Source organism: Kwoniella shivajii, chromosome 1 (genome assembly GCF_035658355.1).
Source record: "Kwoniella shivajii chromosome 1, complete sequence".
Lineage (NCBI taxonomy): Eukaryota > Fungi > Basidiomycota > Tremellomycetes > Tremellales > Cryptococcaceae > Kwoniella > Kwoniella shivajii.
Window position 1 is genome coordinate 2,419,670 of NC_085908.1, and position 26,114 is coordinate 2,445,783.

At 40.8% G+C, this 26,114-nt stretch overlaps 10 protein-coding genes across 10 annotated transcripts; 6 read left to right on the top strand and 4 right to left on the bottom strand.

Moving 5' to 3' along the window:
• Positions 1-336: 336 nt before the first annotated feature.
• On the bottom strand, positions 337-4,108 carry IL334_000905 (uncharacterized protein; the record flags this gene model as incomplete). The annotated part of the gene is made up of 12 exons (XM_062932667.1): positions 337-350; positions 437-737; positions 839-1,560; positions 1,627-1,744; positions 1,802-2,305; positions 2,363-2,507; positions 2,570-2,802; positions 2,863-2,940; positions 2,997-3,098; positions 3,153-3,338; positions 3,444-3,690; positions 3,888-4,108. The coding sequence occupies 12 exons, from the start codon at positions 4,106-4,108 to the stop codon at positions 337-339; spliced, it is 2,871 nt and encodes a 956-aa protein (XP_062788718.1).
• A 491-nt stretch (positions 4,109-4,599) lies between these two features.
• On the top strand, positions 4,600-6,334 carry IL334_000906 (GTP-binding protein ypt2; the record flags this gene model as incomplete). The annotated part of the gene is made up of 8 exons (XM_062932668.1): positions 4,600-4,622; positions 4,822-4,853; positions 4,930-5,001; positions 5,193-5,251; positions 5,380-5,392; positions 5,491-5,586; positions 5,801-6,008; positions 6,211-6,334. 8 exons carry the CDS (start codon positions 4,600-4,602, stop codon positions 6,332-6,334), a joined length of 627 nt encoding a protein of 208 aa, XP_062788719.1.
• A 1,117-nt stretch (positions 6,335-7,451) lies between these two features.
• IL334_000907 (uncharacterized protein) lies at positions 7,452-9,066 on the top strand (the record flags this gene model as incomplete). Its single annotated transcript, XM_062932669.1, has 2 exons — positions 7,452-7,514; positions 7,735-9,066. 2 exons carry the CDS (start codon positions 7,452-7,454, stop codon positions 9,064-9,066), a joined length of 1,395 nt encoding a protein of 464 aa, XP_062788720.1.
• A 497-nt stretch (positions 9,067-9,563) lies between these two features.
• Positions 9,564-10,596, top strand: IL334_000908 (dephospho-CoA kinase; the record flags this gene model as incomplete). Its single annotated transcript, XM_062932670.1, has 4 exons — positions 9,564-9,570; positions 9,629-9,658; positions 9,724-10,096; positions 10,164-10,596. 4 exons carry the CDS (start codon positions 9,564-9,566, stop codon positions 10,594-10,596), a joined length of 843 nt encoding a protein of 280 aa, XP_062788721.1.
• A 414-nt stretch (positions 10,597-11,010) lies between these two features.
• IL334_000909 (dihydropteroate synthase) lies at positions 11,011-13,699 on the top strand (the record flags this gene model as incomplete). Its single annotated transcript, XM_062932671.1, has 4 exons — positions 11,011-11,640; positions 11,829-12,278; positions 12,389-12,633; positions 12,709-13,699. The coding sequence occupies 4 exons, from the start codon at positions 11,011-11,013 to the stop codon at positions 13,697-13,699; spliced, it is 2,316 nt and encodes a 771-aa protein (XP_062788722.1).
• Positions 13,700-14,318: 619 nt separating this feature from the next.
• IL334_000910 (dihydroxyacetone kinase) lies at positions 14,319-16,778 on the top strand (the record flags this gene model as incomplete). Its single annotated transcript, XM_062932672.1, has 9 exons — positions 14,319-14,331; positions 14,404-14,502; positions 14,586-14,931; positions 15,023-15,164; positions 15,234-15,287; positions 15,362-15,575; positions 15,665-15,946; positions 16,031-16,405; positions 16,525-16,778. The coding sequence occupies 9 exons, from the start codon at positions 14,319-14,321 to the stop codon at positions 16,776-16,778; spliced, it is 1,779 nt and encodes a 592-aa protein (XP_062788723.1).
• Positions 16,779-16,947: 169 nt separating this feature from the next.
• IL334_000911 (uncharacterized protein) lies at positions 16,948-18,264 on the bottom strand (the record flags this gene model as incomplete). Its single annotated transcript, XM_062932673.1, has 7 exons — positions 16,948-16,980; positions 17,046-17,176; positions 17,328-17,447; positions 17,552-17,678; positions 17,768-17,833; positions 17,943-18,100; positions 18,228-18,264. The coding sequence occupies 7 exons, from the start codon at positions 18,262-18,264 to the stop codon at positions 16,948-16,950; spliced, it is 672 nt and encodes a 223-aa protein (XP_062788724.1).
• Positions 18,265-19,483: 1,219 nt separating this feature from the next.
• Positions 19,484-20,226, bottom strand: IL334_000912 (uncharacterized protein; the record flags this gene model as incomplete). The annotated part of the gene is made up of 2 exons (XM_062932674.1): positions 19,484-19,676; positions 19,832-20,226. 2 exons carry the CDS (start codon positions 20,224-20,226, stop codon positions 19,484-19,486), a joined length of 588 nt encoding a protein of 195 aa, XP_062788725.1.
• A 2,167-nt stretch (positions 20,227-22,393) lies between these two features.
• Positions 22,394-24,877, top strand: IL334_000913 (uncharacterized protein; the record flags this gene model as incomplete). The annotated part of the gene is made up of 13 exons (XM_062932675.1): positions 22,394-22,447; positions 22,559-22,642; positions 22,707-22,805; positions 22,857-22,882; positions 22,945-23,202; positions 23,268-23,510; positions 23,569-23,916; positions 23,978-24,033; positions 24,098-24,237; positions 24,301-24,308; positions 24,368-24,530; positions 24,600-24,699; positions 24,771-24,877. The coding sequence occupies 13 exons, from the start codon at positions 22,394-22,396 to the stop codon at positions 24,875-24,877; spliced, it is 1,686 nt and encodes a 561-aa protein (XP_062788726.1).
• A 113-nt stretch (positions 24,878-24,990) lies between these two features.
• On the bottom strand, positions 24,991-26,077 carry IL334_000914 (uncharacterized protein; the record flags this gene model as incomplete). The annotated part of the gene is made up of 3 exons (XM_062932676.1): positions 24,991-25,056; positions 25,177-25,886; positions 26,005-26,077. The coding sequence occupies 3 exons, from the start codon at positions 26,075-26,077 to the stop codon at positions 24,991-24,993; spliced, it is 849 nt and encodes a 282-aa protein (XP_062788727.1).
• Between the last annotated feature and the right edge of the window lie 37 nt (positions 26,078-26,114).

Genomic DNA, 26,114 nt, shown 5'->3' on the forward strand with positions numbered 1-26,114 from the left:
AGCGTGCAGAACTATCCAAAAGTATTTAACAGCGATCAGTTAGTGAAAGAAGCAGAGGAAATCAAGGCAAGAAGTCGATCAGTAGTTGAGGTAATTTAGTACTCGGATGTTTTAGTGGACTTGGTCTCATACGGTCATCTTGGTCATATGTAACATGCATTTTCTGGATGAATATTGACATGGTTCTGAACATTATCGTGATTTTGTTGCATTATTTGATCTACTTGAATCCATGACATCGACACAATTTCGTCTGTCTTCGTGTTTCTCTCTTTCTTTATTGAAGTTCATCCCGGTGGTCTTCACCAAAGGGTCCCTCGAGAATCACGACCGGACTTAGAAGAAAGCACCTATATCATTGAGAAGAACGTCAGTGAGATGTTCTCTCTCCACTTTGAATGAGTAAACAAAATGGGAAAATCAGATTGCAACTCACTCATACTACTTAGTTGTCTATAGACATCGGCACCTAATCTTAATCTTAGGGTACTTGCAAATTGGATTAAACATTGTGATTGATGTTTATATATATTCAATTGAGTTATTCTTGAATGATCACCATATGGAGAAGATTTCAATTGTTGCGATAATAAATGTAAACATTTCATTGTCGTGACTATTACTTCATCTAAATTGGAAATGACAGGTTGATCCAATATATCCTTGAAATTCTGTGCGTATCTTGAAATCGATTGTGGATCGTTATCTAATGGTAATAATTGTGTGGATTTGAATGTCTATCATGTTTGTAAAAGATACAATCAAATTTGTCAATCATGTCTCAACTTCGCCAGATATATCCTATCCCACTAGAAATGAAAGAGCGGGGTTGACTCACCTCCAAGGCTAAATCCGGTCTGTCCTCTTCGAATTGTCTCAAACCAAGTTTCAATTTCAATAAAACTTCCAAAGTATCCCAATGTAATTTTGATACTCTGGTTCTTTTTGCGAAATCTCTCTCGTAAACATCATGTACTCTTTGAGCTAAACCGAAAATATCATTTGCGCCACCGAAAGCACCTGAAAGACCAATCGATTGAGCGTTTGATTGGATCTGTTGTGTGCTTGTGGACGTAGAAGTTGATGAAGATGAAGGATGTGATTGTCCAAGCGAATGTCCTAATGATTTGTTTACAGTCTCAACTACTTTATCATAAGCACCTGCTAAATGATATAATTCGATTGAATCAGTTAATGATGAATCTAATGATGATTGTTCAGCTGCTGATAGTACGACTTGTCTTAAGTAGTCTTGTTCATCTGACAATTTCAATAGATTCAAATCTCGTTCAATGACTCCCGTTTCTTTAGATCCATCAGCTCGGACACTTCCAAGTAATCGAGACCATGATCTTGACGCTAATACTATATCTCGTACAAGTTCAAGACATAGTTGTTTTTGTTTTTGACCAATAGCAGGATTAGGTGAATCGCTTGATAACGCAACGAGATAAGCATATTGAAGAGCAGTTTGAGGTTCAAGCTTGAAGAATGGTGTGATGTATTGTTTGATCAATCGAGGGAAGTTCAAATTTGAGATATCAGAATCGTCCGTGATCACTGCCATTGCGAGGATTGTTAATCACTGAACTATCTCATTCTTCGATGGAACCATCAATGACTTACATAGTTCAGCCTCTTCGCCCTTTGGAGAGACTCTTAAGAGTCCGTAATATGACAGGGCGACGGCAAAGTGAACAGCGTCCGTTTTGAGCTGAGGTTTAGAGTATAGATATGCAACAGCCTTTCATGCACAAACTCCGTTAGCACAACATTTATTTACCAATTAACCAAGACTCACCTTTTCGAATTGTGCAGTAAACAATAAAAGGTTAAACCAGGCTAATGGTTTTGTACCATTAGAATCGAATTTATCATTACCATATTTCAATATTAATTTTCCTAAATCGATCAAATCGTACTGTTCTTGAGGACTATCGCCATCTTTGTTTTCTCTCACTAAACTTAATTGAATCCACATCCAATCCTCTGTAGTAGCAGCTACTTTAACTGTCTTTCTATTTAATTCAAATCTTCCAACTAATTTGTACAAAGCATATTTGAATTGATCTACGTTTGGGTTGTTGCGGATATGAGCGTTGAAATCGTTATATAACTGATCACGTTGTGATTTGGGTAAACGTCTTTCAGAAGATGATAAAGCGGACTTGAACGCTCCGGGGAAAGACCAATCATCTCTTGAGATATGTTGTTGATTTTCAGCTATGAGCGTCAAAGCTTCATCGATGTATCCACAGCGAACAAGATAATATATTTGGGCCCAAAGTAGAGATCCGTTGACAGTCTGAATGGATTTAAATGAGCTAGGTAAAGACAGCAGCTATCGCAGTATGTAACTTACTTCTGGTCGATAAGCGTCTTTGGCTTCTTTTGATTTCAAAGTGACGTCAACAAACGCTCTAATCTTATTCTTTATGCCTGGAATACCTCCCAAAGCAGCTTCTTTGGGATTCTTGGCTATAGTCTCTTCGACATGTCTTTCAAAGCTGTCGTGTGACGTAAAATGTCAGTCATTTATGTGCAGCATCGAACAGACAGCTCGACTCACTCTCGCTCCAAGAACCGCCTTCCACCCATTGTCAATCTCCCTCTGAGCAAAGTAGCGTGATTTGATCTCTGGTCACCCAAGTAGGCAGTAGCGTATTGTCGTTCCTGTACAGGTTCTCCGGGAGCATGATGAGGTTCAGAGGATGTAGAAGCGTAATCGGCGGTATCACGTAAGGAAGGTTCGTGAGTGAGATGAGCGAGAATATGATAGGAGGCAGGTAGTAGCGGGTGTTTCTTTTGATATCGAGTTTCAGCTAAAGTTCAAAGTCCTCAGACGGTTAGTTGATAGCTCACTGAATCCCCTTTAACCGTCTCTTCTAAAGCTTGACACAGCTCGAAAGGCTCTTTACGCAATCTCCGTTGATTGAGATCCTGATCACACGCGTCAGCTTTGGCCAGATATAGTTGTAAATAGGTGGTAAGCTTACGCCTATAACACGTTCATACCTGACCATTTTGGTGTGCATCACTAAACCACCTTCTTTCGATTCAGAGGTAGATTTGCCCAATTGGGATTGAGCCATTGGGAACTGGATCATTTCTTCAGCTTGGCTCGGGCAGGAGAATGACATAAGCGTACTCACTCGTCTTGTACTTGCTCCTAGGGCACTTCGGCCCAATGTTGAGCCAGTCAAACCATTTGCTGATCCTGTGATACCTGCAATTTCTTCATCTGTGACTCCGAGTTCATCTTGCAAGACACGAGCTTTCTCGAGTTCCCAATTTTGAAGTATACGTTGTTGGAATTGCTTTTGGAATGAATTGATCGTCTGTAACAATCATATTGTAAGCGTTTGTACCCTCGACACACTTCCCGAAGTAGATGAGTATTCATATATCTGGCTCATTTTGAGGAAAATGGTGCCAATACTTACCCTTTGTCTTTGAACCTCTATTCCGCCGAGAATGACCATCTCATGCCAATTTCTGCCCCAAGCGCCAATATCACCGTCTCCGATAGCGTAAGAAGGGCCCATATCTCCCAATGGCTCTAATCTCGATTGTTGAGGTGGCTGTCTCCTTCGTCTTGGTCGAGCGGATGGTTCGGCGGCATTGGGCAATTGTGATATGTTGTGAGTGAGCTGAGAAGTGTTGACGCCAAGGTTTGAGAGAAGGTTGAAGCTATAAATTCATGATGCGGGTGATTAGCGTAATATATCATATGGTCAGACTGCTTTCATTGGCAAGAGTGCGTAGATGAAATCCCTCATTCTCAAGAAAGTCATCCACATTTCTTGGTGACGTTCAATTATTGTCATCCACCTCCGCCTCGCTTTTCGAAGCAGCTCCCAGAGAGTTAGAACGCAACATCTACTCACCCTTCACCTCTCTCATTCTTACTTTTCTTTCCTCGTCCAGCTACTGCTTCACTCATCCTTTCGATATCATCGATACCAAATCTGATTTGAGGTAATTCGGAATCATAGTCAACTTCATTGAGTGAGTTTGCTTGAGCCAACAGAGACGATAAAGTTGAAGTTGCAGGAGGTCTAGCTGAGGTTGATCCTGCTAGACCTGATGATCTTGTTGAGGTGTTCATGTTGACTGTGTGCGAAGTGATTGAGGGCCTTTCACAATGTTGGGATGTTTAGTAACAAGGACTTGGAAGATGATCTTGTTTAAATTCAACTAGTTAAACGCGCCTCGAGTAAACTGAACTAAAACGCCACAACACACATAACTCCGCGTCGTAGACAAGTGATAGAATATATCGCCGCTAGGGTAATGAGTGGTGTATTATACGAAGTGGAGTATGAGTGGGGCTCTCCGCTCGTCATGTTTACCCACGTAATGAGTGAGTCAATTGACCGTATGCGGTTGACTCCGGGAGTGAGTGTTTTGAGCTGAGCTTGAACGGTGAGCTCATAATAACATAACGAGACCATCCAACACCCAAAAAAGATCACCTGTCTTACTTGCAACAATAAAAATACATCATCCCACTGTCATTTGCAACTCACAATCATACCAATTCCTTCCTTTCAATCCCCTTTTCAAAGTATACAACATCAGAGAATATAGAAAGACGAGATGGCAGGTCCTCATTACGATTTGTAAGTAATCCCTCTCAAGCGATTCTTTGATCCCTGGGAAAACACATCAAGTGAAGACGTGAAGACGCGTTCCGAGAATTAAAGTGGATCAAACCCTTCGACATCTCCCATATTGTCAAACGGACACCAACATCCACTCGATTCGATAATCAGAGAGAGGTCTTATTTGAGTATGTACTGATTTGCTTGATCAATGTAGCTTGATCAAATTACTTCTTATTGGAGATTCCGGTATGTCAATTATAATTCACAAGGACAGTTAACACCTGAACAATACTGACTTGTACTTGATCGCATCTGTATTCAGGTGTCGGAAAATCATGTTTACTTCTTCGATTTTGTGATGACGCTTGGACCCCTTCGTTCATCACCACTATCGGTAAGTGGTTTCATCTTATGGCCTCATCCTGCAGATTCCTCTGGTTTCCCTAGCATTTCTTCTCGCTGTCCACTTCATCGGCGACCGTCGTTGGATTGTGGGAAATCATCACTTTGAGTAACACATACCATTTATGTTTCCCATGGGAGCAATGATACAAGGACTATCGCTTATGCCAATGTATGCGATAGGTATTGATTTCAAGATCCGAACTATTGAATTAGATGGAAAGAGGATCAAATTACAGATTGTGAGCTTCTAAGAACTTTCAACTCCCCTCATAGAGATCCTGTTGTCCCGTTGCCGGGACGATCAATTGAAAATATTCGCAAAGTACCAGAGTAATGGCGCTGATCCTTTGATATTCACCGATGATAGTGGGATACTGCTGGTATGTCTTTTACACTCTCAGTGTCGTGTCATCTTTTAGGCACTATCACTGCTTTTCCTGGATCGCGGTAGAGGACTCCTGCTGACCCTCGTGTTCAGGTCAAGAACGTTTCAGGACTATCACAACAGCTTATTACAGAGGTGCTATGGGTATCTTATTGGTGTACGATGTCACAGATGAAAAGTCATTCCAAAGTGAGTTGACTTGCCTTGGATGAACCTGTCATATATCCGTAATTCCCTTCCCTTCCCTCACACCACAAGGCTATACTATGTCCGGATCACCGGCATCGGAGATGTCTCTATAACATACTTTCTCGTTCCTTTCTGGCTTTTCTGCGCAGGATTGTTGGATTTCTTCCCCTTATAGACATCATCATTCACCGCTGACCTTTCTTCTTGTACCCAGATATCCGAACTTGGCACGCCAATATCGATCAACATGCTTCACCCGGTGTAAACAAGATTTTGATTGGAAACAAATGTGATTGGGATGAGAAACGAACTGTCACCATTGAACAAGGCCGTGCTTTAGCCGATGAATTTGGACTAAGATTCTTGGAGACTTCAGCTAAAGCTAATGAAGGTGTTGAAGAGGCTTTCTTTACCCTTGCCAGGTGAGTGAACCCATCTCCAGTGTTCCAGATGTGTGCAGGAACGGTTCAGAAAGGTCAGATTTCAGGTGTTAAAAGGAACGCATACGGGCCCGTCATTTTCTGCATCCAAAACTTGGAATGCAGCAAAGACAAAGGGGGAGATGTTCTAAGGATCCCAAAAACTTAATTTACCGCGCTGAAATATGTTTTCGTACCCTCGCAGAGATATTAAGACACGACTTATCGACTCTCAACCTCAAGAAGCTGCACCAGTAGCTCTTGGAGCTGATCGACGAGGTGTAGATGTCAACAAGCAAACTAACACATCATCTGGTGGATGTTGTTAGGACTGGTCCCTCTCAGGGAAAGACTTTTGGTTAAATGCGACGAGGCGGCTTGTGGAGCAAGTGGTTCTTTCAGGTAGAGAAAGGTAGAGAAATCTCAATAGATCGGAAGAGACTAGTATGATTCGCGTTGTGTTGAGGGAACGGGGATGTTTCTATCATGATTTCCAAGTGACATACTTAGGAATCAGCCTTTTTACAATTTCATAACTGCTTTCTAAATCGTTTCTTTTTTCTGTTCAACCCATCAATCCATCTCACAATATTCCATTCTTCCTTTTCTCTTCATTTTGATAAATTCTCCCCTGTATTGTATGCGGATGATATTATATATACGATTTCAAGTACGCCCGATTCTTTTATCATCTAAATTAAATTGACCCAAGGAGGTCATCTCGCTTACGAAGAACGATATATCAACTTGACAAGACCGTTGTTTCACATTGAGATGTGATATTCCCATCAAAGATACAATAATATTCCCGTGTGGTACGGTCCTTGATCAAAGCAATCGTCGCATGGGCTGAGTGTCACTTAAGATAAAAGTGTAATCAACTTGTGTCTCTCCCAAGAAATTGAAAATAAATCTCACTTTTATGAGATATCGTTTATAAATTGATAAAAACCAAATGACATCTATCAACACACTGAAAAGTGAAACGTGCCTCATATTGAAATTGCCGGAGATGATATGTCGGCGATTCGGGAATCAAAAACTCAGGTAAAATATTGACAGGTATATTGCCTGATGTGGTAGTTTTGTGTTGTTACGTGATGCGCGCTGACTATTAAATATATTTCAATTACTTTTCTAAACGCACCGGGGGTTACAAGTTGTTGTTATTCTTTTTATTTGCACATCTTTCCCCCCCTCCTCATATTCACATTTTCACTATCATTGCCATCACAGCGATCATCTCAAAACACATCATCGATTTCATCATACTAATTATAAAACCTTTTATTTTCAATTGGTCTTTTTATTTGGCAACAATAAACCACGCTACTCTAATCCCAAATCATCCAATCAATCTCATCATCTCATTATAGATTAGATAACAGATATATCAATATAATTATAATACCCTTTGAGGGTTTGGAAAAACAGAGAAAAACGAGAATGTCTGAAGCGGGGGGATCATCCGTACCTCCCTCTGATAATAACGGTAATTCAACGCCAAAAGTGAGTATTCAGTCCTTTTTCGAGCATCTTTTCATCTGTGTTTATAGTTCACAGTGTACATGTATATATATGTATATGTATATAACACGAATGAATATCCCCCATCCCTCTCACTCCATCATATCCAGGTCCGATGTCAAACCTTTTTGACATCACCATCGCATCAAATCTGAATCGGCGTTCTGATGCTCGATTACTGATATGAAATGATAACCGACAGGATCGACATGAGCCTAGAGGACGTAAACCCAATGATCAATTACCACCTTCGCGAGCGAGGGAAGTGCAAAGAGCGTTCAGACTACGTCGTGCAGAACATTTAGCTGCATTGGAGGAACGGATCTTACATCTAGAACAAGAAAATAATTCATTGAGAGCTTTATTGAATTTACCAATAACGGATAAAGGTAGGATCGGATCAGGTCCAACGGGAAGAGGTAAATCACTGAAAGAAGGTGGTGTACCAATGTCAGAAAGAGTTAGAGCTAGAAAAGAAGCAAGAGCAAGAGAACGTATAGCATTAGGTTTACCAATGGTTGAATCATCAGAAAATGAATTGGATATGGAAATGGATGAAAGAGATTTAAGAAATACAGATACTTTATCTCCTAGATTGGGTGCAACTTCATCAAATACTCCACTGAATCATCAATTATCGTCGAACAACAACAACAATAATAATAATGCCCAACAGCAACAACAACAACAACAACAACCTCCGTTATTCACCAACCCACCTGGGAACGTATCACCCGCAGCATTCAATTATAATCTACCTATGCCATTCAATCTACCAGTTTCACCGGATACTCAATTCTCAGATTTCACAAATTCAGACCTGTACAAGAATACAGTTGGAAATGTGAATGTATCAGGTTCAACACCTAATTTTGGTGGTATGTTCAGCATGTTCGACACTCCTCCCCCTTCTACCTCTAATGATCAAAACCATAATAATGATCACTCATCATCATCGAACAATAACAACAACAACAACAATCATCATAATAACCATAAACCGATATCATCTTCTTCGTCAAATCAGCATCATCACCAACAACATCACCAACAGCATCAACAACAGCAGCAGCAACAACAACACCAACAACAGCAGCAACAACAACCGCAAGGCGGACAACCTGTACAATTAGACTTATTGACGAGGTTGAAGTCATGTTGTCACGTATCAGATTCACACGTGGTGAATGATCCTGGATTATTAGTATTCGCAACTCGATTGTGTCAACAGTTCGGTTGTTCATTCAATGGTTCCCATTTAGATCCAAATCCACATTCTGATAATGAACATTTGACATTAGAAGACTCATGGAGATCATTAAAGATGACTTTGGATCCAGTAGGTGATCCAGATGGTGAAAATAGAATTAATACAGGTAAAATGGCGAGTGAATTAGTTATCAGAGCTGCTCAATCAAGAGGTGGTAACAATCCAAATTCAGGTTGGATAATGTGTAGATATAGAGAAGGGTTGAGTATTAAGAAAAGTATGGTTCAAGCTTTGGTTCAAGGTTTAGGTGGGAAATTGGATTAAGGATCTTCTTCGGCTTTTGTATTAATTCTCGAAATTAGGCTCAAGGGATTACGAGTCTGATTTGGTTCTTCGGGCTGTGGTGCGATCAGCCATTCGAATATAGACAAGGTATGTGTATGTTTTCGGAATAGCCAATGGACGGATACACCAAATTCAAATAGATTAAACAATAGATCCAGGGGTAGAATAAGTTGACATCATTAACGATTTGTTATTTACGATTGATTGTATTTTATGGGATGTCACGTTGTGTCGTGTATGTTCGAACGATATCATGACGGGTCCATCTGATATCATTATGTGCTTGGAAAGGAAGAAATGCATCTAACGTCTGCGAAACGGCGTAGAGGTCCGAAATGAGTCTTGAGTGGAGATATGCCCAAAATACCTCCACTTTACAAGACCGCTCCCATTTGACGGCGGTGTTTTGTTGAGTTGTGCATCACCTTTTATCCTTTTGTCTCATCATCAACTCCGAACCACCACTATCTTCTACGATGTTGGGTGAGCTACTCAATCCTTGCAGATAGCTCGAGATGTCCAGCTGATTGTGTCTTGACAGTCGTCGGCTTGACTGGAGGTATCGCCTCAGGTACGCCTTGCCCTAAACTAGTCACACTTACTCTCCATCGCGATACTTACATGTTGGCTTCATAGGCAAATCAACGGTATCAAGTCTGTTTTCAAACAGACACAACATCCCAATCATAGACGCAGATCTACTAGCTAGAGAAGTGATTGAGCCTGAGACAGTAGGATATCAAAAAGTGATTGATCATTTTGGTGCAGATAGAATATTGCAAGATGACGGATATAGTTTGAATAGAGCATCGTTAGGTGAAATAATATTCAATGATGAAAACGAAAGGAAGTGGTTGAATAACCTCATACACCCATTGGTAAGGAAGGAGATTGTTAAAAGGACGATGAAATATTGGTTCAAAGGTCATTGGTGTGTCATAGTGGATGTACCATTACTCGTTGAAGCGGGCATGTGGAAGTTTACAGGTGAAATTTGCATCGTTTACATGTAAGTCCCCGGGGAAGGGGATGGGATGGGGCGGTCTCTATCGCTGCCAGCTGACTTGTCAATGTAGAAATGAGAAACTTCAATTATCCCGATTAATGTCCCGATCCCAAACGATCAATGCACCTTTAACCCAGACGCAAGCTAGTTCAAGGATAAATTCTCAAATGGCCTTATCACAAAAGTTATCCTATGCAACATCCGTACTAGATAACTCGGGGTCGTTACAGGATTTGACCGGCCAGGTAGATCGCTTAGTAGGGAAATGGAAAAAGGGTCAAGGTGGGAAATCAGGTTGGTGGTGGAAAGTATGTTGGTTATTACCTCCCGTAGGACTCACTGCAGGAGCATTAGTCTTGTTGGGTAGATGGTGGAAGGGGAATCAAAAAGAGAGAAGAAGAGCAAGGGGTGAAGTGGAGAGAAACCCTTCAAAAGAGGAAAATATCGAATTGAGAGATATGAGAAGAAGAACTGGAAGTAGTAGTATCACCGATGATCAGTAAATATCATAATGTGAAAAACATAGCTTCGTTCATAATCCGTCGGTCTTTCATGTATATATACAGTACTGTTGGCTAGCAGCGCTGTGCTCATTATCCTCGTTCTCATTGTTATCGTCGTCCTACTCTGTCCAACTGACATCAACATCGTTATCATCATCATCATCTGCCACGTGTTCGGCAAGAGGTAATCCCCTCCACTCTGAATGGTTCGGGTTGAAAAGCAGTCCCATCCTCACAGAAAAATCAAATATCAGTCGATATCCTCCTTTCTTTACTGGATCGTTCATATATATCCCTGCATCTTCTTTGCAGATCCAAAACCATCCCAGCTCTCCAACCGTCATCTGTTGAAGTCAGCTGCTCTCTCTGTTCCATCTCGCGCTCATACATTTGGGCCATATCTAATAGCTTATCATGCCAGATAGTGTCAACCTCAATTCACTTTCGATACATCTTCGAAACGGCTTAGGTCCATCTGCATTCAATTTGGTTCCACCACCACCATGTCCTGTCATCTTGAACATCACGATGTATTTACATCCAACTTCTATAAAAGATACAGCTGAGGGAGATTCGATGTCTGGATTAGGTGTGAATTACTCCTCCGTGTCAAAATCGATATACGGTTTATTATCAGATCCTGATCGAACCTGGACGTCACCTTGGGATCTCCTCAATGAATTGTCATGTATACCGTTATCATTGACAAACGATGTCGAAAGAGTCAAATTACAATTGGAATTACCAAAAGGTTTATTACATGCTAATTCAGTTATATATAAAGGAATATATACCAATTCAGCGCCAACAGCTACATCAACATCAACATCAACATCAACATCAAAAAAGGAAAGAGTAGGAAATACAGATGAGGTCGTTATTCGAGATCAGAAATGTGAAATAAAAGACATTAAAACAGAATGTATAATTGGATTACATCCTCATGAACGAACTGAAAAGCAACGATTAGAGATCGACGTTGAGATTGATAATGTTGATTGGGATGAATTCAGTCATAAATGGTTTGCAGATGAGGTTTATAACGTGAGTCAAGTCACATTTTTCTCACCAACCACTCTGACGTACACCTCCTCTCACTTTCATCATATCGATTCGGATGAAGATGACATAATGTACCAAAGAGAAGCAAAGAAGGAATTAATCTTTTCTGCCTATTCGACCCAAAGAACATAAGAATGATTTTGCTGATTTCAATTCCTTGTTTTTGACAGTTTGTCACTTCTTCCTCATATGCAACTATAGAATCCTTAATACATTCACTTGGATCATACTTGTTCACTTTACCTTCACTATCAAGTACATCGATTTCAATAGTTATACGTAAACCATCTGCAATACCGTTCGCTATACCAAGTATAGCGATTCATCGTACAGCATCAGATTATCCACTCTCTTCATCTCCGATCAACGAGCCTACCTTGATGTCACGAGATAATCAAGGAGAATCATCAGCATCAGCATCGTCGCCGTCGCAACAACAGGTTAAAAGAGTTTTTATAGCTGTAGGATCTAACATCGGTGATAGAATCGGTAACATACAAAAAGCAATTAAAGAATTACAAATCAATCAACAATGTGGCTTGATTTCAACGAGTAGATTATATGAAAGTGAACCTATGTATGTTGAAGATCAAGATAGATTTATCAACGGTGTCATCGAAGTGAGTGAAAAATCTTTCCTTTCCTTCCTCTGTAGACATCTATGTATTTCCACGAATTTACCTAGTCAGCCAATGATTGCATCACTAATTATCCATCTTTCATGCCATAGTTGTACACCTCCTTGAACCCCATAGACCTCCTGCGCTTACTCAAAAAGACTGAGAAATCAGTTGGTAGGACTAAAACGTTCACCAACGGGCCCAGAGTCATCGATCTCGATTTAGTCTTTTACGGGGATGAGATTGTTCAAATTGGTCAAAAAGGTGATGCACCTGACGAAGATGGTGTAGGCTGGTTGGAATGCCCTCACAGAAGTCTGGTCGAGAGGGAATTCGTATTAAGGCCATTGAACGAGTAAGTGGTGTTTTTCTACTTTCAGTTGCAACCCTCTTTCGGTATTGTGCTAATCACGAGCACGAAATCCTTCAGCATTGCACCCACATTCATTCATCCATCTCTTCGTCAAACGATCCATCAGCTTCTATCTCGTTTACCGAAATCTAATCCACCAGCTCTTCAGCCAATAATACCTTTCTCGTCACCTTCCAAACCCTTACGACTCTACACTCCTTCAATCCCTCATGTGATGGCTATATTTAATGCAACACCAGATTCATTCTCAGATGGCGATCCAGCTCGTACCGATACTTCCTACGCTCTCAAAGCTGTTGAAAAGCTATTTGAGGGTGAAGACTCACCTGATATCTTAGATATAGGAGGAATGTCAACTCGACCGAACTCCGAACCATGTTCAGAAAGTGAAGAGTTAGAAAGAGTCGTTCCCCTGATCAAAGCAATCCGATCTTCTTCCAACATCAAATTAAAGGAAGTTCCGATCTCAATAGATACATACAGACCAAATGTAGCTTTGAAAGCTGTTGAAGCAGGTGCAACTTGTATAAATGATGTGAGAGGTGGAAGCGAATCGGGTATGTTGGAAATAATGGCACAATTGGATGTACCTGTTATTTTGATGCACTCAAGAGGAGATTCCAAAACAATGTCGTCGTTAACGGATTATTCGAAATATCACGGTGGTGTAATTGAAGGTGTAGCCAAAGAATTGGAAGATACGATTGAAAAAGCTTTAAAAAAAGGAATTAAGAAATGGAATATCGTTTTGGATCCTGGGTTGGGTTTCGCTAAATCATATCAAGATAATTTGATCTTAATCAAACATCTTCCAAGTATATTATCATCTGTTTCGAAATTGAGTGGTTATCCGATGTTAGTTGGAGGAAGTAGGAAAGGTTTCATTGGTAAAACAATCAATAAGCCCATAGCATCGGAAAGAGGTTATGGCGATGCTGCAATGACTTCTTGGTGTGTCAGTACGGGTGTAGTTGACATACTGAGAGTGCATGAACCATCACAAGCTAGGGATACTATCAGGATGAGTGTAGCTATTAGAGATTGTTAAGTTGAGGACACGGACAATCAGCTGAGGATCACCGGATAATAGCATAGATCAATGATGAATAACGATTTATGTGACGATATATGTTGGATCTATAGTTCGTATGCGTAGCGCCACAACTTTTACAGGCTTGCTGCCAATCCCAAATCTTCCGCATGCATTCTCTCTTTTCTCTCCCCCTCACCTTCCCCGTTGGCTTGCCCCCTTCATCTCCGAGCTCCGCTTCGTCTTGCCCCATCTCAGAACGGTACATGAAGGGAATTCTCGGTATTTACCCGGAAGTTCGGATGTCACACAATTAACGAAAGAGCGTTCTTCCGGCAATTACCGGTGAGCGATAGTCAAGAGGGGAAGTGACTTACTACAACAGAGTGTAAGTGATAACGACATTCATCGGACCGACAGAGAGAGAGAGAGAGGTATGTCAAGTGCTCATGAACAGAGTTAACACGGAAGAAGTGAACGAATGAAACAATAAGAGAAAGTAGAGATTCATTTTACCCTTCGTGCACCGATTCTGCGTAATTTAGCTTATTGATTATCTCATTTCCGTCTTCTTATTTCTTCTTTGACTTTGTCATACTCGTTTGAATAAAATTAAGAAACCTAAAGTAAAATCAGAATGGCACCTCAACGTGAGTTCAGCTTGATACTTAGTCAAATGCAATCATTAAAATTGAAGGACGAGAGCTGATACGGTATAATAGACAAACATCTACTCAATAACGCTTCTACTCTCGTTGTAGATTCTCTCAAGGGTTTAGTCAACTTGAACCCCAATATCAAGCTTGATGAGGGACAACGAGGTGAGTATTGATAGCTATATCCAGTGGAGATTGTAGTCATCAGTAATGATCAACTAATAATGACCGTTTCTCTGTTGCTTCAGTGATTTACACACCTCCTTCTCAATCTAGAGTCGCACTTCTTTCAGGAGGTGGATCAGGACATGAACCTGCTCATGCTGGATTTGTTGGACCCGGATTACTGGATGCGGCGGTATGCGGAAACATATTCGCTTCACCAAACGTTGCTCAAATCAGAAGAGGTGTTGAACTAGTTACAGGTGAAAAAGGTGCTTTGATAGTAGTCATGAATTATACAGGGGACGCATTACATTTCGGTTTAGCAGCTGAACAATATAGAGCTTCTGGCAAACCTGGTGATGTTAGAGTTCTATTAGTGCAGGATGATGTAGCTGTCAGTAGAGAACAAGGTACTATAGTTGGACGAAGGTGAGTTTGACATCCATCATTATCACCTTTATTATATCATCTGTTCGACTCTTCAATTGATCAACTAACATCTTTGAATTCCCCTTTTTAGAGGTCTCGCTGGTACAATTTTAGTCTACAAGATTGCTTCAGCTCTTTCGGATTCAGGAGCAGATTTAGATTCAGTCGAAGATGTAGCTAAATACGTCACTTCAAGAATTGGTACAATCGGTATTGGACTTGATCATTGTCATGTAGGTTTGAAGACGACCTCATCTTTCCTTGGGGTACAGAGAATCATGAACTTACCTCTTGCAATATAGGTCCCTGGTACCAAAGCAGGTGATTCTCATCTTGATGAAAACCAGCTCGAATTAGTGAGCACTCATTCCTTCAAGATGTAAAGTGAGAACGAACATGCTAACACTTGTTTTTGATTTTGTGAAAAAAGGGAATGGGTATTCACAATGAAGCTGGTACACACAAACTTGATCTTCCAACTGTATCTGAATTAGTAGATAGCATGTTGAATAAAATTACCAATACCAATGATCCTGAAAGATCTTATATTCCATTTAAGAATGATGGTTCTGATGAAGTCGTTTTGCTCGTCAATAACTTGGGAGCTATCAGTGAATTAGAAATTGGTGGTATCACAGGAGAATGTGAGTATATATATTCATTTCAATATCACAAGGACTCGATAAAACCATACATTATGATGAAAGCTGATCGCTTGATGCGTATATTTTAGCTGTCAAATGGCTTCAAAACAAATCAATCAAAGTTCGAAGAGTTTTATCTGGAACATACATGACATCACTCAACATGCCAGGATTCTCACTTTCTCTTCTTCTCCTTCCGTCTAAATCTGAATCTTCAACTTATTCTTCTTCTCAAATTTTGGAATACCTCGATGCGCCCGCCAGTGCTCCGGGTTGGTCATGGTCATCAGGTAAAGAACCTGGAGTGATTGGTGAAAAAGTTGAAGAAGCCGCTACTCAAAAGCACGCCGCTAAAGAGGCCGATCTCGCCCGTGCGTATCCTCTAGATAGATTTCATCCTCCTCCTAGATAAGGAAAATAGAAATGCTGACATGAGGCCATCTCACGGTCAATAGCTACCGACTCTGGAGAATTTATATCTGCCATCCAAAGATCTTGTAAAGCTCTCATCGCAGCTGAACCAGAATTGACTGAACAAGATCAAATTGCAGGAGACGGAGATGCAGGATTAACTTTGGAAGCAGGTGCTAAAGCGATCTTGAAAGCAATTGATTCAGGTAAAATAAAAGGTCAAAATGTGATTGAAGATATTGGTGTGATAGCAGAAGTAGTAGAAGAAGATATGGGTGGTACTTCAGGCGCATTGTATTCTATTTTCTTCGCTGGTTTAGGCAAAGCTTTAAGAGATCAATCTACTTCTGGTGAAAACAAAACTACTCTTAAAGTTTGGTCAAAAGCTTCTGAAGAAGCTCTGACTACTCTTTATAAATGTGAGTTTGACTTCTCACTCTTCTTTTCGCACAAGCGATCTCCGCCTTCACTTGATTATAGCCTCGGAAATATTGATGCAATACTGATCAAATCCTTTTCTTTCAATCCATAACTATAGACACCCGAGCGAGACCACCTTCTAGAACTTTAGTTGATCCTCTAGAAGCTTTCATCGCTTCGCTGCCTTCCAAAGGTCTTAGCGGAGCTGCTGACGACGCTCATGCAGCAGCTGACAAGACTAAGGAATTAGTGGCTAAAGCAGGAAGAGGTGCTTATGTCAATCAGGAAGATTTGAAAAAGAGAGAAGTACCAGATCCAGGTGCTTGGGGTATCTGGAGAATCGTTGACGGTTTAAGAGGATTTGAAGCTTAAGTGCGCAGAAAAAGACTCAGAATCAACTGGCTCAAAGGGTGATCTCGTAGGCTGTGAGGCAAGTCCGTAGTAGTTCAGAAAATGAAGTTTTGTAAATATGCATCTTGGGTTTTGCTCTTATCTCTACAAGTTTGTAAATTTCCCACTTTTCCGCGATGCAATCCAATGATCATTGACCTTCAGATGCCGCAGGGGGGTGATGCTATAGCAGTACAAAAATGAGCTCGTCCTTCACATTTTTACGGAAAGTGGTTGATGATAACTCACGTTGAATCCTTCCAGAGGTGGTAAACCCCATTCTTGTGGATTCCATTCTTCCAAATGTGCCAATACTTGTTTAGCACCATAAGTAGTACTAGGATCTAATGCTAATAATTCTGCATCAGGTACCCAGATTACTACGATTTGGATTTTGGTATCAGCGTGGATTTCTCTATCATCAGGGGAATTATGTTTCAAGGAGATCATCATACTCGAGAGACTTTGATTCCCCCCACCATTGAGATCGGAGATCGAAAACAAATTCCAAAGAATTGGTCTTTAACTCACCATTCATTCCTGCAGCCACACCCGCCATGACACCAGGTCTAGCATCTTCGAAGACTATAGCCTTTGATCTTTCTTCTTTTTGTGCAGGAGTGCACTCATCCGCTGTACCCACATCTCGTCCTGTACGATAAAACACGGTGATATGAAGAATTCCAATCAGCAATGTTCCACTACAAGGTAGAAAACAGAGTCTGGAAAATCAAGATATAGGTAACATCACTTACCTAAACTTTGAGCAGCAACTAAGAAAACATCAGGTTGAGGTTTTCCTCTACCTGGCTTAACTAATTTCGAATCGCCGGTTATTATACACGAAGGAGGGAACAATGAGAATATATGAGGTAAGTGAGTCTTAACATCGGAACAAGCGCATGTTATCAGCATTGAGACTCGGGCAAATTTGGGAGTAAGCCTATCATCGAGACTGAATCTACACTCACAGTCTTATATTGGAAATTCTCATAAGTGGATCCTGTAGCTAGAGCGATTGGGATTCCAGCATCAAACTATATCACATATGTCATACAATTCAAGTATCAGTTAAATCATGTCCTTTGTCCAAAAACACTTCGTACGTTTCCAGACACGCAGTGTGCTGCGGTGATGACGACTCACCAAACCTTTCACTAAAGCTGCTGCACCTCTCATAGGTTCAACTTTCCTAAACAGCTCTTCTCGTTGTTTGTTACCTTCTTCAATCCATTGTTCAGGTGTAAAGTCTTCTTTCGCTTTTGGGAAATGTGATAAAATGTATTCCGCTGCCATCAATGATGCTATTTGTAGAAGATTTCATACATCAGCATATGATCCACACAGAAAAACAGCTGAGCATCATAGTTCGGGATTTTTCGTGCACCAGAATAACTCAGAGAGATGATATGAGAACTTAATGTCACTCACTCTTACCCATAACTCCAGCTTTGATCTCCCATGTCATCTTATAACCATATCGTGCCAAAGTGTTATCTGTCATCAGTCTATTAGCATGATGATACACAAGCACTCAAGACTGGGATGTGAAAACTAGATATTCACTCGTCACTTGGGTATATATTCGCTAGATAACGTTCAATGTTGAAAAAGAAGGATACTTGTCAGCTCCTTACATAGTCAACTCTCTTTCGTAGAGGGAAAAAAAAAACCGACCTCTGAATCTCTGTGGATACATCAAACGCATCGTATTTGTATGCGTATAGATCAGTATCGCTATCATGGCTGGATAATAGACTTTGAAGAGATGTGAAAGCAAGCTCACACTAAGCAATATGTGCCAAATAAGGTCAGCAAGAGTCCATTCTATCAATGAGATTGTAACTCACTCAGTAAACCATCCATGTCAAATATAACATATTCTATCTTGGGTCTAGATACCCCTGCAGTGGCCGTGGACGATGACATGCTTGCTATGGTTATATGAGACTACAGCGTGCAGTTTTGTTTTGCTACTTAACTCGTGAAGTCTCGTTACAATCTTGTTAAATGATTTTCTCAAGGAATGTACAAAAACATTGACCGGTCCGAGCGGAAATTAATCGATTCCAATCTAATGTCAATGCAAAACATCATCAGATAAAATCATTCCATTGATGCAAAGGTCGTATGCATCCACTCTCATTTCACTTTGTTCGCCAGCGTTTGATGCGAGTGTTAGTACACGAAGTTGCAGTCAAATCAGATGCTCGTTGGTCTTGTATGATATTCATTTTTATCTTCTCATCACGCCCTCTATAAAATTCTGTGTTTTCAAAATTGTTTACAGATAAGTACAAGATTATTCAATGTCCATCGCTTCCACCCTTCTCTGAGAGACAAAGAAGTAAGCGAAAGGAGGCACAAAAGATGACGCCCGATATGTATATGTATATATGAAAAGTAAAGTACTGATTGTCCATTATAATGTGAAGAGGTAAAGCAAGAAGAGGGATAAAATCCCCTTTCGAGGACGAAGAGGTGAAAAAGAAGAAGAACAACGTTATATAATGTCCGTTATTTGCTATATGAGTTTGGAAGATATTTCTTCTATAGATGGTGATGTTACATGATGCTACATGAAATGAATGTGCTTTTTCCTGAGCCTTGCTGATGACCTTGCTTTGACGCGTCCTGAAATCCAAAATGTTTTTGATCACGGGCATACAGATCAATCATCCGCTCGATCAAGATAAGACCACTTGGTTCGGATCATCGATGCCGACAGCCGTTATGGGAGTAGCGGGCGTCATGGTTCCTTTCTTGACACAAGTTTGCCTATCTGATGAAACCACGTAACCATCGAAACAAGAGTATACCTGACATGTACCGGATTCACATCCTGTTGCTTTGGCGTTTGATATCAAAGAACAATCTTGACTATGGAGACGGAACGAAAAGAATCGCGTTAGCTTGTGGATCTGAGGGAGATCACGATAATGAAGCAAAGGACCCTCCATCCCCATCCATCGCCATCCTTTGTCGGATAAACGCGTGTTTTCGAAGATCGAAGAATGAAGAATGATAGTACTTACCCTGCACCAAGAGCTAAACAACCACCACATGAATTCAATTCCGTTGCCAATTCAATACATTCGAACCCAATCTTGAACCAATCAGCCAAAGAATTCAAACTTGATTGTAATAGTTCTGCTGATTCAGGTGTTATATCATCCGAAGAAGGGATTGGACAAGCTACACTTCCACCTGGACACAAGAAACTTGAATAATCTTTCTTCTTTAACGGTTCGACCTTCTTCGCACGCTTTTGGGCACCCATACGACGCGAAGGTTGAGGTGCTCTAGGTTGAAGTTTACTGGGCGGGTCAGCAGCAGCAGCGGCTACGGCAGGAAGTGCGATTGAAAGTAAAGGTGTTGCGAGAACAAATAAGAAAATCAACCGATGAATTGTTGGCGGTAGTGTTAACATCTTGTCCTTGCTATTATTGTGTTAGGTTACTGTGTAGATCTGAGTGTCTTACGTGTCGATGTTGATTCAAAAAGAATGAAATGTATATGGTAAGTTGCGTGATGTAGAATATGGGATGTTGCTTCAGAGATGTCTGAGACGGAAGATGTTTATTTATATTTGAGATTCTATTGAGATGTCGCAGTCGTCGGAATGTTTGAGATATTTCGAAGGAATGAGAATAAACAAATAGACACAATCCTGTATGAGTCAGACTGAACTTTGTTATTTAGACTAGACTGCTTGGGAATATGATTCTTCTTCTTGCTTCTTTTTTCGGGCACAATTGATGTTCTCACTCCGGATAAACAGCAAGACTTCGGAATGTTTTCTTGCTTCCTGTTTGATACCGTATACCGTATACCTTATGAATTAGATTAAAGAGGAAGATCGACAATTCAGGAATTCTATTGTTATGTTGATTCGTATGGATAGAAAGAAAACACGAAGATGATATAACAAATGATGAGGAATGGTCGAATGGATGTGATGTGAATGAAATGTTTCTAGATGATATGAAATATAGCTTGATCGGGGTGGCGCTTTATTCTAGTCCTATTTCGTTCACTTTTTGTTTGTTTTTTCTCTGGCTTGAAGAATTGAAGGAATGAAGGAAGCCGGTCTTTGTAAGATTTTCTGTTTAGATGAACTGAGCAATTCGTCACGTCACAATGAGTAAGAAGAAGAATGATATATCCTCTTCTGATGGGATGATTAATATATCAAAGAAAGAGAAAAGAGAAAAGTATAAGTTATTAAGTGAACCACTTATGATATAACACGATGGAAAAACCTTTCTTCTATCAAAAGAGAGGGAATAACGTATAGATGTAAGTAGCTTATTTCATTTCTGTGCGTTGCTTTGTTAGGCAATTCCCTATTATGAATACTCTGGGACAGAAACCTTCCATTTCAGCCTTTTGGAAACAGAGAGTACAGCTTAACGTCATTTAACATATGGGAAAGAAGAAAGAATAATATTCCTGAAACAGGCAAAAAGTAAGATAACAGAAAAAGCCGAAAGACCCCTCGAATTGGGAAAAAAACAGGGAATCCTCGCTCATTCTCTGCCAAAACAATTTCCCTTGAAATGAGATATTATATTATCATCAACCGTAACTCACATCATAAGGTTTCTCCCCTCTTATTGTCCTTTTGCGATTATTCGGAGTAGCGGCTTTCCGGGTGAAAAAAGACAAGTAAGAAGGAATAATTCAATCTAAGACTGAGAGAAACGCGTTCTGAAACATTACTGCGGTGCTTTACCTTGCTTGGGATTTTATTTCTATAACAAATTGTGCGCGGTGAAAACTTTAAATGGCAATCGGTGTTCCTCCTGTAAGACATCCGGACGGAAAGCTGCCGGCATCAACGTTTTGTTATGGGAGGAGACATCAATGTTTTGGGACAAGATAACAACTTGTTTTGTTAGAATCGAACACGACTTGCTCGATGCATTTTCGGAAGCGAAGAGCTTTAAGTAATGTCAAGAATGCCACCAGTCCCCCTCTTTATTGTAGCGATCTCTGGAATGATCAAATATGCCATCATCACCTTGGAGTGATGATGTATCCGACAACAACAGGAACGAGGGTTTCGACCGTGGCACTGAGACCGCACAGACTACTGAAAAAAAAGATGAAAGAGGGCCCTTTCTGCCAAGTCCGGGCATGGGATATAAAAGAGTACATCACGTGACCGTCCTTCGGTAATTTCTCACGGTCGCTACTGTGGTCAGAGTACGTAATCAAGGCGATTGAACAACATATGACTCGAAAAGTGGAGGTCGAATTGCTTTCTCACTCTGTTCTGAGACGTTTCGACCCAAAAAGTTGAAAGAAATCCTGTGAAGAAGATGCACCTGGGTCAGTCGAAATAGTAGTAGAAGCAATCGTCAACTCGTTCTGAAGACAACACTCACATCGAAGAGCAGATGACTGCGAGTGCTTCCATCTCTATCTAAATACAACGAAGCCGACTTAGCTTGATATCCCCTTGGATACCAAGTAATACAAAGACAAAACAAAGGCATCTACATCTAACGAAACATCATTGTTAAGATACACTTTCATCTGACCTTGAACCTCCGGTAGAACAGTGCCAACAACAATAGTTAAGAATCGCAGGAATGGCAGCAAAAGAATGGTCACCTTCCAGCTGGAGGGAGAAACCTATAGCTCAAGTAAGCTCATATTCCTCTTATTACATATCTTCCTAATAGTGTATAGGATATGGGCCACGTCTATCTCCTGCCCAATGAGATCATGACACTGATAATTGAAACAAAAACCAGGATGTCATCTATGAAGATAAAGCTCATCTCGATAAAGTCCTCACCAAGCTACGAAGATTACCTCCTTTGGTATCTCCGGTCGAGGTACGTGGATTCATCAATGTCGATGAGAATGCACACTAATACATTCATATTCTCGCTCACTCAGATCGATCGCCTTAGAAACCAACTAGCAGACGTCGCTGCTGGTAAAGCATTCTTGCTACAAGGGGGAGACTGCGCAGAGTTGTTCGATGATTGCTCACAGGTAAGTTGCGCTGAGTATCTCTTCTTTACCTCAGCTTATGAGCATTATTAGGATCCAATTGAACATAAACTATCTCTGTGAGTGGTTTTCTTCTTCTTCTCCATCGCTTTCTTTCCGAGCTGATGCTCATCTTGTGCAGAATCCTCCTGATGTCCCTCATCATACTACACGGTTCTCGATTACCTGTAGTACGGATAGCACGTATCGCAGGACAATACGCTAAACCAAGATCAAAACCTACAGAAATGGTAGATTTTGAAGTTCCCGATGAATCGTCGGGATCTGATGAATCAAAAAAGACTAAATCTGAAAAGAGGGAGATATTGAGTTTCAGAGGTGACAATGTGAACGGATATGATAAATCAGATAGAGCTCCTGATCCCGAACGGTTATTAGGGTAAGCCATTAAAAACTGCGACAATAAAATAGAGATCGGGCTGATTAACTTGATGTATCTGATAGTGCCTACTTCCATTCAACAGCAACATTGAACTATATTCGAACTTTGCTTTTATCAGGTTTTGCTGATTTACATAAACCGCTCGATTGGTCTTTCTCGCATGTGAGATCACCAGAGATTCACAAGGCGTTCTCAGCAATGATCGAAAGCCTACAAGATAGTTTGGACTTCATGAAAGTAGCTACTGGTTCCGCTGCTGGGGGTGGTGAGAGAGGTGGTACTCAAACAGTAGATCTCTTCACAAGGTGAGCTCTGCCTTTACCTCCCACGAAGCGAAATAGCTGACTCGAGGATCTTGCATAGTCATGAAGCTTTGTTATTGGAATACGAAGAAGCTTTAACACGTTCAGAAACAGGATCATCACCGAGATCATTCTCACCTCCTTCATCAAAAGTTTCAACTCCAGCAGTATCGCGTTCAGTATCACAAATTCGCAATACTAATGAATCGTACCCTCATTCTCCTGTACGACCTTCCAAGTCACCTAAATCAGGTGATAATCTGCAAAATTCTTTCTCGGATATCAGGATGGAGGATAAGCAAACTGAGAAATGGTATAATACATCTGCACACTTCATTTGGATAGGTGATAGGACAAGACAATTAGATGGTGCGCACGTAGAGTATTTCAGAGGAATTGCTAATCCCATGTAAGCACTTATCGCCTAAGCTTGAAGTTTGTATTTAGCTAATAACATGCTGGAAATATAGTGGTATCAAAACTGGACCTTCTATGAAACCAGAAGAGATCATTCGACTACTCGATAGTGAGTTCGGCGATGTTCCAGTGTATTGTATAGAAACCTGCCTGACATCGACGATAAAATGTAGTTGTCAACCCTGATCGTATCCCCGGAAAAGTCACCTTAATAGGACGATACGGTGCAGATAAAGTTGATCAGTTCCTACCAGCTCATATCGACGCTGTAAGAAACACGGATCATCCAGTCGTTTGGCAATGTGATGCTATGGTGAGCTACTGTCTGCGCCTTATGTCAAAGCATGTTGAAGCTGAATTCTGATGATTCCCTTAGCACGGCAAGTAAGTTGACAGATCCATCAATCTCATAATCGGCTGGATGACCGCTGATGACATTGCAGTACCAAATCATCTCAGACTGACCCTTCGCTCAAAACTCGTCATTTCGTTGATATAATCACTGAAATCACGAAATCAATGGCTATACACAGGGAGAAAGGGACGATCTTAGGTGGTGTTCATCTGGAGTTGACGGGCGAAGTGAACGAGGAGGGTTACTCTGTGGTGAGTGCCTATATTGCATAGTTTGGGCCATCTCGTCGCGAATAGCAGGTAGGCTGATTTCCTGAACAGACGGAATGTATTGGTGGTTCAATGCAACTTGAAGATAAAGACCTGTCATTCAACTATAGAACTCATTGTGATCCTAGATTGAATTTTGAGCAAGGCTTAGGTGAGTGAAGAATCCCGATGACCTAGATTCCGTTTTCATTTGCTGACTCGAATCTGTTGTTCCCAACATAGATGTCGCTTTCCTACTTGCTGATCATTTGAGATCTAAACGGAGAGGTGAAGAACCAAAAGATATTCTGTTATCTTCCCTCAGAGGAAGATCCGGACAACCTCAATAAGACAATCACAAAAGGGGAGATCTTGTATAAAATCGCAATGCTTCATGGGGTCCGATAAAAATGCATAATCACACTTCTGCGAAAACTATTTCCGTTCTTGACATCTGCTATACTCAAGCTTCTTTGTCTAACTCTTCCAATACGAGTTTTGCGCCTTCTACGATTATTTGATGTTCAATCTAAGTTGAATACTGCCATGTTAGCATAATGCCGCACTCAACGTATACAAACCCCCGCCCTTATCAATTCGGCACATGTATATATTTTGCGTAGCTATCAAGAAGTCTGAGTGAACTCACCTCATGTATCCTATTTTCCAGATCCTCCAATTTATCTTCTTTCTTGATTTCGACGTTTCTGACTACGAGAGGTTCACCTCTATCTACTTCCGCCACTACTCTGTGTACCATTACACCGGTATGTTGTATTCCACCAGTTTGAAATGCTTCAAAAGCTCTTCCAATAGCGTTGGCCCCATCGAACGCTCCTGGAAGGGCAGGATGTAGATTTATTATTGGAATAGGGAAAGTTTGTGTTGTAGGTGGTTCTGGCAATGATTTGGTGTTTCCTTCATGTCCTTGAGCTTCTTTGGGGACGGAAGTCGAGGTCGAAGAAGACGTCGATGCAGATGGGATAGGTTCAGTTTGAGTAGGTAATGAAGAAGGTCTAGGAGGAGGTAAAGCGGGAGGTTGAGGAGGTTGTTTTTCACCATTTAAAATATCTAAAAACCTATCAGACAAAATATGCATCCATCCTGCCAAAACGACTAGATCAGGTTTCGAATCTAAAACTTGTCTTGCTACTTCACAATCATAATCTTCTCTTCCAGCACCTTGATTTCTATTTAAGAAAGTTTTTAAAGCGCATACTGAAGTTGGAATTGCTGGAACCGAATTTTTCGCTCTTGTTAATCCGTATGCCGCTGATCGTGATGATATAACGTATGTTATAGCTGCATTAGGTAAAGAAGGTGTTGATGCTGAATCCAATAACGCTTGGAGATTTGATCCTGTATCACAATTTCAAGTTAATGCGACCTTGGTCTTGTATATGCCTTTACAAATAAATGATCAAGCCCAATAGAAAAGAACACCGGACGATAAGGTAAAAGGGGTGATTTGACCTACCTGAACCAGAAATCAATACTGTTATCCTTCTTACACGCTTGGAAGGAACGATTGTCTCTTGTAGCGTTGTCATTCTGCTTTATGTTCGTCCTGCTGATTGATGTTTTTTC